This window comes from Leishmania infantum, chromosome 28 (genome assembly GCF_000002875.2).
Source record: "Leishmania infantum JPCM5 genome chromosome 28".
NCBI classification, from domain to species: domain Eukaryota; phylum Euglenozoa; class Kinetoplastea; order Trypanosomatida; family Trypanosomatidae; genus Leishmania; species Leishmania infantum.
Window position 1 is genome coordinate 639,059 of NC_009412.2, and position 17,796 is coordinate 656,854.

The 17,796-nt window shown below is 61.6% G+C and overlaps 3 protein-coding genes across 3 annotated transcripts; all 3 read right to left on the reverse strand.

The window, feature by feature from the left end:
- Positions 1-490: 490 nt before the first annotated feature.
- LINJ_28_1790 (conserved hypothetical protein) lies at positions 491-2,731 on the reverse strand (the record flags this gene model as incomplete). Its single annotated transcript, XM_001470170.1, has 1 exon — positions 491-2,731. One exon carries the CDS (start codon positions 2,729-2,731, stop codon positions 491-493), a length of 2,241 nt encoding a protein of 746 aa, XP_001470207.1.
- A 2,367-nt stretch (positions 2,732-5,098) lies between these two features.
- On the reverse strand, positions 5,099-9,070 carry LINJ_28_1800 (zinc finger protein kinase-like; the record flags this gene model as incomplete). The annotated part of the gene is made up of 1 exon (XM_001470171.1): positions 5,099-9,070. The coding sequence occupies one exon, from the start codon at positions 9,068-9,070 to the stop codon at positions 5,099-5,101; it is 3,972 nt and encodes a 1,323-aa protein (XP_001470208.1).
- A 2,440-nt stretch (positions 9,071-11,510) lies between these two features.
- Positions 11,511-17,558, reverse strand: LINJ_28_1810 (sulfate transporter-like protein; the record flags this gene model as incomplete). Its single annotated transcript, XM_001470172.1, has 1 exon — positions 11,511-17,558. One exon carries the CDS (start codon positions 17,556-17,558, stop codon positions 11,511-11,513), a length of 6,048 nt encoding a protein of 2,015 aa, XP_001470209.1.
- Between the last annotated feature and the right edge of the window lie 238 nt (positions 17,559-17,796).

Below are 17,796 nucleotides of genomic sequence, written 5' to 3' on the forward strand. Positions count from 1 at the left end.
GGCACGCTAATCGCTTTCACTGGTGCCCACACACGCATGCACAGGCACAAGCGCGTCTGCCTTCATGGATAGGTTTGACTTTGCGTTGCTGGTTGCCTCGCGCGTGCGCGTTCCTTGTCGATGGCCCCTCGTAATCAAATAACCGGAAAGCGGTGCACATCTGAGCTTAGAAGAGGCACACACCTTTTACGCGAGCGCTGAAGGTGGCCGGCATCATCAGGCCCGCTGTGAGCAAAGAGGGAAAAGAAAAGCGTGCCGACGCGTTCATTACTTGGCCCAAGCCGCTCCTCGGCCACTTGAACTCCCGCCGCCGCCGTGATGTGTGTGTGTGTGTGTGTGTGTGTGTGTGTGTGTGCGTCCCCTCAATCGCCCTGCAGAAGCACGCCTGTACGATAAGAGGCCCCCCCCTCCCGCTGTGTCCGCACGCGCCGCGGTGGACATGCCAAATGCAAGCCACGCCGGCCTTCTTACTCTTCTCCGACACGACGCGCTACACTAGCCTCACAATGCGGTCGCCAGAGATGGCGAGGACATCCGTCATGGCGCTGAGCGTCGCCACCGTGCCGTGGCGGGAGAAGTACCGCTGCAGCGCCAGCGGCACGCGGGTGCGCAGCGACGCCAGCGTCGTCCCACCTTGCGGGATCAGCGGCAGCACCATCCGCACGATGTCGGCCTTCTCCAAGTTGGGCTGCTCCACTTTCGCGCGCTGCACCACGACAACGGAGGGGTCGTCAGGGTAGGGCCAGGTGGTGAAGTACTCGGGGTAGCTGTCCAACACAGCCTGCACGGCTGCCAAATCGCGTGGCAGGGCATCGCGGACCGCCGGTGGGACCAAGCTCAGCACCTCATCCAACTCTGCGCACTGCATGAGAGGCAGCGCATCATACAGCTCCCGCACGGCCCAGTCTGCGTTCGACTCCGGCGCTATCTCTGTCGGGATCTTCAGCACCGGATCGTCCGGCCGTAGCGAGTTCATCCGCAGCCGCTCATCCATCAGAGTGTCCACGCACGCCTCATACTCCGGCAAGAACCTGTACACCTTCATCTTATCCGTTGATACGACGATCTCCTTGCCATGCATGCGCAGAAACGTCGGAAAGGAGCGGCACTGCGTCTTCACCTGCGCCTTTTCCGCCTGCGTGAGGAGGCTGTAAAGGCGGCCGGTCGACACAGCCGCCGACGCCTTCTCCTCCGCGACGCCATAGTCCTTCCCCACCGCCGCCTCGGTCACGACCGCCAACACCTTGGTGAAGATGCTTGGCAGCGGAGACGTCGAGGCGTCCCGGTCGTCGAGCGAGTTGGGCGCGACGCGGTACGGACGCGCACGCAGCTTTCCTTGCGACATTTGGAAGTACTCCGGGTACTTGCCGAGCAGCCCAGTCACCCCGAGCCGGGGATCGAAAGCGGGGTGACGTGAGATGATGGGGGCAATGTCCTGCAGGACGTCCGCCAGCGCGGTGTACTCCTTTGGCACCTGCGGCGCCACCAAGCCAATTAGATTCGCCTCTGAGTTCCGCGGTGGACGGCGCAGCGGCTGCGCACCGCTCTGCATACCGTCCACGCCGCTGAAGCCGCCAACCGTGAAGCGCGCGTCGGCATACCCGCGCCGCGGATGATCAAAATCGGGCTTCAGCCGAATCTCCAGTGAGTTGTGCGAAGGGCGCATGTCAATGTAATGCCTGAACCGCTTCAGGTAAAAGCGAAAGGTGGTCTCGGCGTACAGCCGTTGTATCTCACTCGGTAACGTGGGCTCAATGGCCTCGATGGGGACGAAAAAGGTGGGGATATACGGCGCAAGAGCCTCCATTACCTGCAGCGTCGATCTCAGAGGTAAAGGGGTGCCGGCCTCTGGCTCGCTCGCCTCTGCCGGCTCTGCATCCGTGAGACCTGGGAACGCATTGGAAGCATCTGCACCAACAAAATGAGCTCGTGGCGCCACCAGCCCACCACCGGCCACAGTTGCGACTTTGCCGCCGCCGCTGTAGCGCCAGCTGTTGCCCTGTGGCATAGGTGGAGGCGGTGGAGCAATTCTGTCCGCATGTGTCGCGGCGGTGCACCGCGACGCGTGAGGCTTTGAGGCGCTCGAGCCTAGCGAATGCTGCGGCAGAGGTGGCGCTGTATTGGAAGCAGAGGCCTGCTGTGCCGGGGCCGCTGGAAAGGGCCCCGCTGCTTTAGAGCCGTCGAGAGGTGTGGCAGTGCTCCCAGTGCTAGGCAATGCGACATCGTCGCTAGCAAGCGGTATATTGGTGCTTGTCGGCGTAGCGCCCACTCCAGAAGTCGACGCTTCGCAAGGTGCGACCGGGGCATGCGGCACGCGCAGGGCGAGGTGCCCGCTGGGCAGCAGCACGACCTCCTCAGGGAAGTGGCAAAGCATGTACTGCGTCAACGCAGACTGCTCGCCATGCTGTGGTGTCCCCACTGAAGGCTGATTGCCATGTGCGCGATCTTTCGAACGGTATTCACGTTCGAGAAACTGCCGCAAAGTGCGGGGGAGTTGCTGCTGCACGTAGGCTAGCCGATTCCAGAGCTCCCTCGTGCCTGTTCGCGTGGCAACACCGTGCTCTGCGGATACTACTTCGGTCGGTAAGAGCGGCAGCACCATCGCCCGCACCTCCCACGGCGCGTACGTGACCACGCCATTATCACACACGGTCGCCGAAGAGGTTGGGCACTGTTGCGGCTGCCCCGACGACGGCAGCTTCGTGGAACAGTGGCGCAGAGCGCATTGCATTGCTGACGGCGGTCTCATCGATGGTGGTGGTGTGAATAAGATGAAGCCGGCGGGCAGTGCAACTGCAGCAGTGGATGACGCCGTCACAGCATGCGAGCGCCAGATGATACGCGCACCACACCACGCGCGCGCCGGACCGCCGGCAGAGAGTCGATGCATCGTAACTAGCGAGAGAGAGAGGGAGAGGCAGACGCAGTGAGAGTTTGAAGAGCGGCAAGCGTGGGCCTGATGTTGTGTCGCTCTCGTTTCCTGCTTCTCGGTTCCTGTACGGCACCCGCTATGGCGAGCAGCCGCCCAAGGCTGTATTCGGCTGATGAGGTGGGGTATGCTGTTCCTTCCCCCGCTGCCCATGGTGGCAGTGCAACATATGCAGAGATGCACCGAGAAAGGGAGAGCAGAGAAAAAAAAAGAAAAGGTAGAGCGAGAAAGTTGTCACAATCGTCAATTTAATAAGAGGCGCCTCAGCATTGTTCTTCACGAGCATGTCCAGCGCAACCATCTCCATACTACCATGCACAATGGAGAGTTTCGTGGCTCTGTTCAGGCGCACCGAGCCCACTTCCATCCACTACCACCACCACCGCTCCTCGTCGCCTTCCCCTCAAAAGCACAAGCACCTGAAAGAAGCGGCATCCGTGGGGATGTCGGACTCAATGGTAGATTATCGGAAGAGCCCTGAGCCATCCGCCTGCTGCGGTGATGATCGAAGAAGAGGTTGGCATGCGCGCATCTCAGAAAACAGCACGTCTGTTTCCGCATGCGCACTGAAACGGTGAGGCGGTGACGGACTGCCCGACTAGAGCAACCCCGTCCACGACGACGGCGAGCACTAGCTGGGCGCACATTACTGACGCGTAGCTCACGCCTTTTTTTCCGTGTCTGCATGTACCTCTGCGTGCGTCTCAGGAGACCAGAGGTGTGGCTCTCTTCTTCTTCAGCAGTGATGCCTGCAAAAACAAAACCGGATGTGTGCGAGACGGGCGAGAGGGGAAGGCGAGGCACAGCGCATCGAAGGACAAGGACGGAAAGCGGAGAAGAAAACCTTCAAAGGCTGAGCATGCCGTGAACGCGCTCGACACCGACACCGAGGAAAGGGCGCGTATAGGGGGGAAGAATGTCGGTGAAGCGTGAAGGCACAAAGGAGGCGCAACTCAGCAAACCTCATGGGAATCATACATCTTTCCCCCACCTCACCCCCAACAAAAAGCAGCCGCAGCTGCGCCTGGATGCTTGAGCGGGGATGGCAGCCGCAGGAAGCTATCGGAGCGCGCGTTCGCGCCTGTATGTGTGTGTGTGTGTGTGTGTGTGTGTGTGTGCCTGTAAGACGGAAGCTCCTCCACCCATCCCCGGGAGTTCGAGAGGGAAAAGTGCGAAACAGACGGTAGAAGAGGAAGATCAGAGGTCCCTCGGGCAACATGCCTTGCACGTTCTCGCGTATTGTGTTCGTCTTCGTCTTGTGCTTGGCCACGGCAGCTGTGCAGAGCTTCTCCTCGTCCAGTCTCGCTGGCAGTTTGCACTGTACGCGACTGCGGCCGTGCCTGTGTTCCTTCTTGTGCGCGAAGACGGCCTGCCGACTTCTCGATAGCCGACGGTCTAGTCAGCTTGAACGGCAAGTAAGCTCATCTTTGCGGTGCTGTGGTCGCAATATACCAAGAGGAGGGAAGGGTATGCGTATGCGCAGTCGGAGAGGAGAAAGAAAAAGACATGGAGAGACGGGGGGGGGTGCAGCGTGTGTGGCGGCGATGGCGGCATTGTCGACAAGAAAGAGAGAGAGGCATAGAAGGCTGCATGGGCGCAGTCAACGGCCGTACTGCCCATCGGCTTGGAGGGAGAGGTGGCCCGTAATCCACCTCCGCGACACAGAGAGAGCAGCACGCATTCTATCGGATGTGCGCATGGCCACCCACTGCAAAGAAGGGATGTGAAAGCAGCGCATTCCTCCACGTGCCAAGCGCGGAGGAATGCCGCACGGGGGAGGACGGTGGCAGCTGCTGCTCTGTCCGTGTCCGTGTCTCTTTGTGATACTCTACGGTACCCTTTCCGTGCGTCCGGTCTGCTGATGCGTGACTCGCCCCCGGCACTGGCGTGCACACCCGTCAATCGCCACAACGGACGAGAAGCAGCGAGACACGGGCAGGGAGAAGCACACACAGACACACAGGACAGGCGTTGGAGAAGACGGCACGAAGAAAAAAAAAACGTTCTGGTCGAAGGGGAGAAAGAGAGAAGCAACACGAGACATCCGGACAGCAGGAAAGTGAGGCAGAACGCTGAGACGGGGCGGAGCGAACTCGGAGGAGGGACTTGTCAGACAGGCATCAACGCCGTTCGCCTACGCAAAGGCATCTCACCGGCACACGTCCACCGCTACGACACCTTCTCAAAGACAAGAGAGGTGAAGGCGAGAAAGTCCTGCTCCAGGGCGCGCTGTGGCCGGGTCGAGAGGCGTAGCATGATGCGGCGCTCCAGAGGCGGCGGCGAGGGTGGCGGCTGCGTTGTGGCAGCCGCAGCGTCTCTGCCATGTCGGTGGCCGGCATCCCCGACGATGGCAATCCTGTTGCTGCCCCTCCCCGCCTCACCCTCCTCGTCCTCTGAGCCGCCGAGAGACCCGCCTTCGCCGACGCGTCCGCGGTTACCGCTGGCGCCGCCACCGCTGCCGTCCTGCGCGTCTGTCGTGCTCGACCTGCGAGCCCAGGTCACCGCGGCGGCGGTGGACGAGGCGGTGTCGGCGTGCTTGCCGCTGCCCTTGTACTCTGACTCTCCATTGGTGGCCGACGGATGCAGTGGTTCGGTATGCATGCGGTACTGGAAAACGGTATTGGCGAGCATCAAGTTCGGGCACAGGTTGCCCTCCGAGAAGTGCCGCACGACGCCGCAGCCGTCGTCCGTCGAGGATGGAAAGAGGTGGAAGCGGCCAAAGCTTGCCACGTAAGAGCAGTACGTGTCGCACAAGTCCTCCTTTGACAGCTGCGTCACGCGCTGCACCGGGCCAACGGGGCGCCGAGCACTCGACGTCAGCTGCAGACTGAAGCGACCGCCAGTAGTGTACACGAGAACCCCTGACACATCGCCACCCCACGGAAAGATGACCCTGCCGTCATCCACAGCGTGCACCTCGATAGAGACGACGTGCCACGTGCCGTGGAAGCTCCGCTGCGCCTCCGCCATGGAATGAAAGAAGCGCACCGGCTCACGAAGCCTCTGATCGTCAGTGGCATGCTCAGACGGCGGCAATGTCAGCGAGAGGGACGAGGTGCACGTGTCACCATGCACCTGTTGCAGTGAATGAGAGGCGAGCGACGTGGTGGCGGTTGCGGAGGAAGTGGGCATGGTATTGGCGTTACCCACCAGTGCGAACCCGGCAGGCGCGGCAGTGCGGCTCAGCGGGAAGTTATCGAAGCATTTCGTGAGTGCCTCTATGGAGGCCCGCGTCATGTTGGTGAGCGGCGGCACTGAGGCCCACTCCGACACAAATTCGCGCTTGAAGTGTCGCACGTCGTTGTCACGCATGTCACCCGGGATGCAGGGGGCCGGCACGCGGCGGCGCCGCAAGTCCTCCCAGTTGAGGCCGTGAAAGAAGGGGTGCCGCTTGATCGCGCTCGCATCCTGCAGTCGCGTCGACGGATCTCGAGCAAGCAGACCCGTCAACAGCGACACCGCCTCCGGGGAAAAGCCTCTGAACGTGGGCGCCCCCTTGGCTACGCCGGGCTGCGACGCCGAAGCCGCAGCAGCGCCTGTGCCGTTGTCGGCACGCAGCACCGGCAGTGCTAGCTCCTTGTGAAGAACGTTGTCGTAGACCGTATTGTTGTTTCGCGCGTGGAACGGAGTTCTGCCAGCCAGCATTTCGTACAGCATTACCCCAAAGCTCCACCAGTCCACGGCAGCCGTCTGCACCTGGCCCTGGATCGTCTCCGGCGCCACGTACTCGGGGCTGCCGACGAAGCTGCGCCGGCGGCTGCGCGAGAATGCGCGGCGGGCAAGGCCAAAGTCCGTCAAGCAGATGTGTCCATCCGCCGTCAGCACAACATTCTCTGGCTTCAAGTCGCGGTGCACCACATCCTGGCGGTGCAAGCACTCCAGCGCCAGGACAAGCTCTGCCGCGTAGATGCACGCTGCCTCGGGTGAAAGGCAGAGTTTGGGGTAGATGTAGTCGTACAGCTCGCCACCAGGAAGGTAGTCAAGGACAAAGACGAGGTAGTACTCTGTTTGGAACGCGTAGTGGCAGCGCACAATGTACGGGCTCGGTTGTAAGCTTGTCAAGATGGCCTTTTCCTCCTTCATGTAGGATGTCATGCACCGCCGGTACACGGTCGCCTTGTTCATGATCTTCATGGCATACACCTTGTGCGTTGCGCGCATCTGGACCTTGAGCACCTTTCCGAATGTGCCCCGCCCAATGACAGTGAGTAGTTGAAAGTCCTGGAAGCCGACAGGTGACGGGGTGCCACTTCGGCCGGGTAAGGCGCCCCCAGGCGACGAGAGCGAGGGGTGCGGGATGGGTGATGCGGGGTTGGTCACGCGCTGGTGCACTATCACCGGGCTGCGCTCCTCTCCAACGCAGCTGCGCGTGCTGGTGGCCGGCGATAAGCCCACCACAGGGGACGACTGCGAGGGACGGCCCGATGGCGCCGGCGGGCCTTGCTGGGCCAGCGTATTGAGCGTTGACTGCATGCCCCTGTAGGCGCCGCCACCAGGAGCGGTGCTACAGCGGTCGAGACGGCGACTGTAGTTCTCCGCACACTGAAGGCAGGCGGGAACCGTGCTCCCGGCAGCCTTTGCGTGTGTAGATAACGGTGTTGTTTCCTGCACCAGGAAATGCACGGGGTCGCTGCGACCCGTGGTCGTGGCCAATGCGCGCCCCGGCGACGACGCGCTTTCAAGCACTGGCAGCTGCTGCAGGCAAGCAGAGCAGAACTGGACCAGGCAGAAAAAGCACCGGCGCGGGTACAGGAAGGAGGTAAACTCGGCGTTGCACTGCGCGCAGTTCGCCGACGCTGGGGGCAGCCGCTCATCTGAGAAGCCCGCCTGCATGGGATCTGCCGCTGTAAACGCAGCCCCACCTACGCGGCTGTGCGCAGACTTCGTCGTCAGCCTCATCTTGCTCGTGTTGTCCACGCAGTCGGATCGCCCCTCTGCACCGTTCGCTTCCCCGTCATCGCCCGCCTCATCCACGACGGCCGTGCCGGTTGTCTGAGTGCCTGTGCACACCCCTCTCGTGGCGAGTGTCTTCGACGGCTCCCTGTTCGTGGCGAAGGTAGCGGCGCTGCTGGGCATTGACGATGTTGTCCTGGTTGTGGCGGCTGTGGCCTCCAGACTTCCCGCCTCCACTCTTCCGCTACCGGGGGCCACAGGAGAACTTGCGGCCGCGGCGGCTCCTGCGTGACTCGCGCAATCAGTTGGGACCGCAGGGAAAGAGCCGCTCGCCCTGAGAAGCGGAAGGGCTGCATCAGCCGCGATTCCTGACACAACCGTCGCCGCCCTTTCAGCAGCGCGGAGATACTGCTTCTGTTGACGGGACTGCGTCTCCTGCAGCTCGCGAAGAACCGCGTCATCGTCGTCCTCGTCGTTCACAAGGTCAGTGTGCGTGCTGATTAGCCCCAGGAGCGGCTGAATGCCAGTGAGCTTCAGGTGCGTGGGCACCTCGCCGTCGTGCAGAAAGTCGTAAAGCTGGGTGCGAGCCACGTAGAAGAGATTCCTCGGCACGAGCAGCTGCTGGAGGTAGATCTCTAGGTAACGGCGCCGCTGTTCGACCAGCTCCGGGCTCTGGTTCGTCACATCCATCCAGTGGCTGCCCGGAAGTACCGGCACGACACCGTAGGCCCCGTGGCTTGACCCGTGCCGGCTGCTGCAGATCTGCTTAAGATCGTGGTCAAGCGCCTTGAACTGCTGATATCGCCGATAGACGCGCCAGGCGTCGTGGCCGCGCACGCACTCGATAACGTACTCCACGTAACTCTCCTTGACGCGGTAGTGGGTGATAACCACGGAGGTGATGGAGTACTGCTGTGCCAGCAGGACGAGCGCATCGGCATCTTTCTCTGGGTCTAGCGGGTACTGTCGTGGCGCGTGCAGGTGCCCGAGCAGACGCTCCTCGCCTTCAAAGACGCGACGATCACCACCTTGGGCCACAGGCGATGCAGCGCTGCCGTTCGGGTGCGGCGGGGCATTCGTTGCTGCTGCCCCACTCGGGGTGAGCGGGCTCGGGCCCGCATTGCCGTTGCGCGAGTCGTTTGCCCCTGCCGGCGCCGCCGTGGTGCCGCTTTCTCCGCTCGCATGACAACCTAAAGTTGCTGGTACGCTGCGCGCGGTGTAGGGGCGGCGGAAGAGACTGTAGAACATTTCAAGCTGGCCAAGCGGCCTTTGATACGGCACAAGATCGCGCACGCACGTGTTTCTAGCGAGCCGCCAGAAACAGACAGGCAGAGGGAGGGCAGCTGCAAGAAGACGAAGCGCCCAGTATCAACGGCAGCAGAGCGGTGGCACAGAGACGGTGAGGCAGGCAGATAGATAAAGTCAGCAGGGGAAAGGAGGATGTATTTAAACAACACCAGCGAGGAAAAATAACGAAGTGTTCCTAGGGGAGAAACCCGGAAGGAGCGAGGAGGTGCCTTGTACGAGCGATGGCGGAGAAGGGATGTGCTTGATGGCGTGTGCACCGAATACCCACTGCTGCCGGAGTGCCTCCTTTGTGTGTGTGTGTGTGTGTGTGTGTGTGTGTGTGTGTGCTCCCTCGCTCGCACAGACGGTCGTATATGCACGTGTATGTATGTCTGTGTGCAGGTGTGTACAGGTGCCTTCACAGCAGCGTGACCTGTTGATGCGTTGTGTGCGCTTGACGCGTCAGCGCCGAGACCGGCAGCGAAGTGGAACCGCAAGCGAAAACAGGCAGCACGGGAGAAAGAAAACGGAGAAGAAGCGGGACGGTAAAGCAAGGGTGAAAGATGCTGAACGACGGAGTGCCCATGCACTCCGTCAGCGGTGAATGGTGTGCAGCGCCGTGCAGTGCCGTTGCTGCTGCTTTTCACGTCGGAGAAAGACGCGGAATGGAACGATCGGTAAGATCGGAAGAGACACAGCGGCGGGCAGGACAACACGGAGAGTTGCGCGCACGTACGCGCGCGCCTTTCGGGAAGGGACGGAGGAGACGAAGCACAGACGCAGCACAACGCGCGAGGCGTAATTCGGGTGGTGATAGTGCGATCGGGCGGAGAAAGCGAGAAAGAGCACGCGCAGTGCTCGGATCACCTCCCCCCCCCCCACGCACACACACACGCACCGCGCGGGGCAGTTGTGCGACAAGCGTAGAGACACCAGAAGAAGTATAATGAAAGCAGCAGCACACAAAAGACAAGAACAACGAGTGAGGATGTGCCACTGCGAGCAAGCACACGCCAGTCTGCAGAAATAGAGAGGAGGGGGAGGGGAGGGGGGTGCAGCGGCGGCATAGGAAGCGGTCACACATCGAAAATCATCATCACCATGAGAGCTGAAAACGAGCATAGAGCCAGAGGAGATGCAAGATAGCTTCGGCACGGGCGGCAGCGCGCACCATCGATGAGGCGCAAAGGAATGAGCCATAGACGCACACAAACAGCGCGCGCGTAGTGTCTCGTGCTTGTGTGTGTGTGTGTGTGTGTGTGTGTGCCTGCGCCGCCTCTTAGGCGAAGCTACAGAGATGCAAGAGCCCGGCTGCGCTCGCGTCAGAAGCACCACAGCACTACAACGGTAGCTGCGCGTGCCAAGAACAGGTGTAAAGAAGTGCAGGAGAAAGAACAATAAGGCATGCACTAGTCTTCTTGTTTCCTTGCTTGCCCGCAGCCGCACACAAAACTCAACGACAACGACAAAGACAACGGACGCAGGATCGACGGAACCAAATGGCAACTGGTGAGCTGCCCCCTCCTCTGCGAGTAGGGTTGGGGGAATGAAGCAGGGAGAAAACGACGTGTTTTGTTGTGGTGCACGCCGAAGAGGAGGAAAGGCGAGTGCAGCCCACCAAGAAAGAACTGCGAGACAGCGAGACGCGCGGGGGGAGGGCAAAGAGGAGCCGGCAACCGCGTGGGTGGTGTTGGTGTAAACTGAACAGCTGATCAGGCACACGCACGTGGTGGCTTCTTGTCAAGCATCACGCATGCAGACGGCCTTGTTTTGCTTTTTTTATTATTTTCGTGTGGAGACGGCCCCCGCGCGACTTTGACAGTTCACGCACCAACGCCTCATCTCCCAAGCCACGGGCGCACGTGGCTTGCACCCGTGCAAGGCTCACCCAGTAGGCGTCTGTACCAAACGCGTAAGGTGGGCCCGGCCATGAAGATGACGAGAATCATCATCGCCCTTGAGCTCTGAGCTGTGTGTTCGTCTACTCGATGGAAGCCACCTCAGAGCCGCTCGAGAGTGTATGAGGTGGTTTTGAGCCCACGAGTGCCGTTGTCGTGTACCAAACTGATATCGGGAATGCCGCTGTCCACCCTGCTCCGTCCATCTTGGATGTCACCGCGGCGTGTCGGCTAGAGCTCAGCGTTCGTTTCTCTGCGGAGGCTGCGACTTCCCCCCTCACACATTCACACGCGCCCACGCACTGGAGACGATGCGGTCGCCCTACGCAAGCACTCATCGAGCACAAACGCGAGAAGCTTTCCCGCAGAAGACGCGCATGCGCCACAACGACATGACCCGAACACGGCACAGACCTTAGTCGCCCTCCCTCCTGACCTGCGCCTTCGCTCTCGCCTTTGCACGTCAGCGAACAACCAGCCACAACACGCATATGCATGCACGTCTAATGTGCCGAGGAGGACGAGGCTGTCTGTGAGCGTACGGCGCTCTCCACCTCCTTCACGAGGAGCACAAAGTCGTTCAGGCTCAACCCCTCGTGAATGCGCCGCATCGGTGTCACGTTCGAGACGCGGTGCTTCATCTCTTGCACCATTGCCGTCCGACGCCCGGCCTCTGGCGTCATGAGAACTGTTGCCTCCTTGACCGGGTCCTTTGTGTTTGTCGGCACCGCCGTCATGGATCGAGATCGCGTCTTCGGCTCGCGCTGCGGCGGCGGTGCTAGAGCAAGCGTCGACGCGTTGGTGACGCGTCTGTGCATGTGGTTTCGTGTTCCGTCTTCACCAGAGTCCGACTCTACCCCGCTGCCGGCGGCGGCCTGCCCAGGTGCGTCAGAGGGCGAGAGCGGCGATGTCACCAATGCCGCCGAGCCGCTGCCATCCGCGGCGGATGTCACCGTCGTGTCCGGTTCGTTGGACACGGGGACAAGATGCTGCACGTACAAGGGGCTGCGAGCGAAGCCGGCGAGCGTCTCCGCGGACTTTCCGCCAGATGCAGTCGAAAAAGCAGCTGCGTTTCTGCCGCCCGCAGCGGTGAAGTACGACGCCGGATCGCTGCTAACACAGCTGGTGCGACCGCTCGGCGCGAAGGAGAGTATAAGTGGGCTCGAAGGGTCTGTCACCGTTAGCCCCGTGCCGCCGCCAGCCGCCGACGGCGCGCCAGTCGGCGCCATTGTCTCCACCAGCTCTTCTCCGTCCTCGCTGTTTCCGCCGCCGGCTGCTGTGTTGGCTGCTGTGCCGGCTGCACTTGGGCTGTCACCGTCCTCATCACCGCCACCAGCGCGGCCCAGGTGGAAGAGCGGGAAGTCCTCTACGATGGTCGCCTGCGCCTCATCGGCGTCCCCGAGAGAGAGATAAACCTCCATCGAGACGTAGTACATTGCGTGGTAGATGGCGGCGAGTCCGAGGCGCAGCTCGCGCTGCTGCTTGTCGTAGTCCACATCTGAGCGGAAGAGTAAGTGCAGACGACGCATAGCTGCCGCCACCTCCGCGTCGGTATAGCTCACGTTGCGGCGACGGAAAATCTTGAAGATGAGGTGGCGCATGTAGAGCTGGTGGGTCGCCTCCATCTCCTCTTTGCTGGGTCGGCTGAAGCCCTCGACTGTGGCGCTCTCGAAGAGGCACTGCAGCACGCCTTCGACGCGGAGATAAGAGGTGAAGTACAGACGTGTGCACCTCTCGAAGTCGGCTGCCGCGGCACGCGTCCACGCCTCTTGCCTAGGGAGAGAGATGAAGGGAACGCGAAGCCTAAACTCGCGCTCCTGCGGCGTCTCTCGCGCCCAGATGTCGTTTCTCCAGGCAGACCCGCCATGTTCGTCCGCCCTACTCCTCTTCTTCTTTGGCCAGCACGGGAGACGCGAACACAGGCCAATCATGTAGCGCACATCGTGCTCGACGCCGCCGTTCTCCGCCATGTACTGCGCCTGCGCCTTGAGCAGCAGCTCTTGCGCGCCGCGCTCCTCATCAGCCATGGCCAAGTCCTGGAAGTCGTTGTGCAGCCGCCGCAGCAGCCCATCACTGACCAGCGAGCCGATAATAAAGCGCTTGCTGCTGTTGATCCCAACCAGCACATTCTCGCCGATGCGCGACAGGTACTCGGTGATCTCAGAGAAGCGCTGCAGGGCACGAGCGAAGCGGCGCAGCTGAAACGCCGCTGCCGGCTCCTGCACAGACGCGTGCAGCTGTAGCACAAGAGGAAGATTGTACGCCACGTCGTAGGAGCCATAGTCTCGCAGCTTCGACACGTCGCTCACATCGAAGCGCGTGGCAGCGCCTGGTGGGCCGCGGCCATTACTCCCGCGGCCACGGTCGTGCCCAGAAGGAGTGTGGAAGGGCCCAGAACCCGCATGAAGCAGCCTCGGCTGCGTCTGGCCGCCGTTGCCGCTGCCGCTCGTTGTTCGCTGCTGCGCGGGCACAGGGCAGCGGCTGTGATTGCCCCGGCCTTGCCCGGGTTCAACTGGGCGTCCACTGCTCGAGGTGGGCATCGTGAGATGCGACGGCCTCGCTGTTGCCAGCGACCCACCAGCCGCTGAGGGGTCGCGCCGCGGCGGCAAGTCGGGATCCAGTTCAGTGTCCCCCACCAGCTGTGCATCGAACCCGTCCTCGTCGGACGAGCCACCGGTCTCCTCCATCGCCTCCAGAAGCATCTGCTGCTCCGGGTCCTCATCGAGTCCTGCTGGCCCCGCCGGCCTCAAGTTCCTCGCCCCCGGCGAGGCGGGTGTCTGGGATGCACCAGAGCTCATCATATGCACGGAGTGCTTATAGCTGCTTCGAATCCGGCGCTTAGCACCCTCGAAGTTTTTCAGCATCGCCTCGTAGCGACGCTGCAGCTCCTGCAGCGTCTCGTGGTTGCTCAGTGGCACCTTGGCGAGGTGTACCGGAAACTCCAGCGTGGACAAGATCGTCATGAGCTCTTCCAGCTCCTGCAGAACCTGATACGGGGTGTAGAACTCGTCCTGCCGATGGCAGTTGTAGTTTTGCTGCTGCTGCTGCTGCTCCGGCATCAAAAAGGCACGGCTGCCGTGCGTGACATCCTGTGCGCCGTTAAACTGAGTGCTGCGCGGATTTCCTTCACATGCAGTCCGTTTGCTGCGGCGGCACGAAGACGGCGGAGGACGACCGCTCATCTTCGGTGCCTTGTCGTTCTCAGAGTTCTTGCTGACCGTCTGGCTGAACATGTGCGCCGCCCCGTTGTCGCTCCCGTCACTGTCAGCATGGCCGTCGTCATGCTCGCTGCCCACCCAGCCACGAAGGCTATCTCGCGGCGGGATGGACAGTAGCTGGCGGAAGCCTGGGATGTGAAAGAAATGCCGTGCCGCTGCGGCGGACTCGATGTGGAGCAGCGACTCGAAGTACCGGTACTCCTCCTGGAGAAGACGCTTCGCAACTGGCCCCAGCGTCTTGGTGAGGCCATCATTGAGCACAATGTCGCAGCGGTGCAGAGTGGCGCCAGAGGTCTGCGTGAGGGCATTGGCCACGACAAGCGCCGTGTTCACCACCCGGTTCTCGTCGGACGCCGTCACTAGCGGGTGACGCGTGAACTGAACTAGGCGACGCAGTGGCAGGTCTCCTGCTGCGTAGAAGCGTGCAAACAACTTCTCGCCCATCACATGCGCCTGCAAGATCCCGGACTTGGTCAGTACACCGCCCCACTTCACCACGAGAAGGCCCACCGCCGGCTCGCCCCACTCCTCGTCAGCGCTACCGCTTCCGCTGCTATGGCGACTCGGTGCGCTGCCGCCGACTTTCCACCATGCACTACCGCCGTAGTGTACGTGCCTCTGAGGGGAGATCCGCTCGCTCTCGGCAAACGAAACGGTACCCGAGGTGGACGTCACACGCGCCTTGACCTGGATCTTGAGCCCATCCGGGCGGCTTCGGACAATGGACAAGACGCGCGCCCAGCTCTCTGCCGTGGATGCGGAGATTCGGCCTGTCAAGGGGCTGGTAGTGCCAAGGAACGAAGCATCCAGCATGTCCGCGGACCCCGCAGAGCTCATATTTGAGGCTGGCGTCTCCAAGAGCAGCCGCTCCACCACAGCAAAGAACTCCGTCAGCTCATCGACGCTGCGCTTCGTCCGGCGCACGTCGCGCCCTTGGAAGGCTAGCCGCAGCAGAGTCGGGTCGCTGAAGAGCAGCTTCTTCTTCTGTTTCGGCGTCACCTCGCCATGGCGAATGACACCCAGCACGCCGACAAGCTCGCGATCGGGCGAGTATGTGGAGAGCTTCTTTAGCGTGGCAAGGTGACGCACAAGGCTGTCCTGCTGCTGCTGTGGTGGGTCTCCATCGTCGACGTCGTCGTCGTCGTCATCGTCCACGCTCGGCCTCGGTAAATCCGCGGAGGTCGTGGCGCTGTTGCGTGGCAGCCGCGGTGAGGAAATGGAGGCCTCGGCGCGCGCTGTCTTGCCTTGCGCATCCTCCGCTCGGCTGGGCCCACGCGATGCCTCGCCGGGCGCTGTCACCACAATGTGTGGTGAGTTCGAGCTCAACGGCGCTGCCGCTGCTGCTGTGGTGCCGCCCGCCGCGGCTGGGGTGGCGCTCTCCGCCTCCAACAGCGATAGGAAGGACGGCACGCAGCCGTCCCCTGTCGGCAGCCGTGCCGCCTCCATCACGACGTCTGTCAAGAAGGACACGTTGGGGTACGGTGCGGTGTCCACATTGCCATAGCGCTCCGATATGCACCGTTGCCCAAATGCGATCGCCTCCTCCAGCTTCTTGAAGACGACAGGAAACTTACCAGAGGCCGTGATCTGCTCGATCGAGATGCGGTCGTACTCCTCCGGCACGTAGATCGGCAGTGCTGCCGAGGCGAGGAGAACCTTCTCCAGCCGTCCGTGGATATCCGTCAGGATGATGCGCCGTGGTCGAGTCGGGTCAGACTTCGAGGTGTAGTCGAGGATGAAAGGCAGTGACGCCAGCGCCGACGCGTCGATGTCGACCACTTTTCCACAGGTGACTATAACAACGTCGATGGGGCGCACTTCCGCGGCGATGGCAGCGATGAGACGCTCCTGGAAGTAGCCGATGTTGATGAAATACAGAGGGGCGTCGAAGCGCCACATCAGGATGTTCGGGTACACGAGCAGCTCCGGGTCCTTGCGGATGTCTCCGTAGCGGAACGTCTGCATGTTAAATCCAACGCTCACCGCGCGCGGCCGGGCAATGCGAAGCACCACCAAGATGAGAGAGAACGCAATTCCACTCAGCACACCGATTGTAATGCCGCCGATCAGGGTCAGCAGAAACGTCAGCACCCACACGCCGGCGTCCTTACGGCTGTAGCGCCACAGCTGCACCGGCCCCGAGAAGTTCACGAGGCGCCACACACTCGAGACGACGATCGCGGCCAGCGCCTGCTTCGGGAGGTAGTAGAAGACACCAAGCCTGGTGAGGAACAGAACTGTGATTAGCACAACCGCGCCGGTCGCGTAGGCAGTCAGCGGCGTGTGCACTTTCTGCTCAATCAGCACAGAGGAACAGCTAAACGAGTTCGACACCGGCATGCCAGACATGAGGTTCACAAGCAGGTTGGTGATGCCGCCAGCGAAGAGCTCTGTGTTGGGGTCAATATTTGGCATCACCCGCTGCGCCACCACGTACATCTGCACGAAGATGATCACGGTGATGGTCAGCGTGTACGGCCCCAGCCCGATGAGATTGTTCATTGGTGGAAAGCGCGGCCAGCTCAGGACGGCTGGAATGTCGCGCACGATCGCCAGGTCCAGGAGCTGGTCCAGCCGGAAGCCCCACGTCACAAGTGTGGAAACGACGACGACGATGAGCTGGTGTGGGATCCAGAGGGGCAGTCCGGCTTTCTTGATCTGGATCAGGTATGTGCAGTACACCATAAAGATCACAAAGCAGTAGAGGCTCTTCGCGGACATCCGAGTCCCGAGCGTGATGAGGGTGTTGATGAAATTTCCGTAGCCCTTGTCCTCTGGCACGACATTGAACATCACCTTCAGCTGGGCCGAGATGGCCAGCAGCGCCGCGGCGCACGTGTAGCCGTCGCCGACGGCCTTCGCGAAGATCGTCTTTATGACAGTGCCGCAGTCCACAAAGCTAAGCACCATGCTCACAATCCCCACCTGCACACCGAGGCTCTGGAATGTGTCCTTGCGCTCCGCGAGCGGGATGCCCGGGATAGAAATGAGCAGCGTCGTGATCTCCGCCACCGGCCCGATCGACAGCGACGCGCACTGGCCAAACGTGCCGTACGAAAAGGAGGCGACGAGGGCCGCGATGAGACCGCACGAGAACGGCAGACCGGCCAGACTGGACCACGAGAGGCATGTCGGCACAATCATGACGCCAACGATGAAGCCGGCGATGCCGTCACTGAGGATGATCTTTGGGGTCAGGAGGCGGTGCCACCGCGAGACGGGCACGAAGCGGTAGACGTACTTCATCGCGGTCGTCTTCCACACCTCCCTCGCGCTCACCGGGGGCTCATGACCGGCCCTGGCGAGAATTGCACTGGCTGTGGCAGGAGCCATTGCAGCGTCTCACCTGACCCGTTTTGAAACTCTGCACTTGTGCTTCAATGTGTGGGCTGCGCGTCGATCTTGGTGCGTACACGCACATAGAGAGAGGGACAGACAGACAAGGAGTCTGCGTGGACGACGACCCCAGAGAAGAATCCGAAAATTGCTGCAGCGAGGCAAAAGCAGCGCGCCGAGGTAAACAGGGAAAGGAAATAAAATACGTGTCGGTTCCCGTGTCTCTGTGTGCATG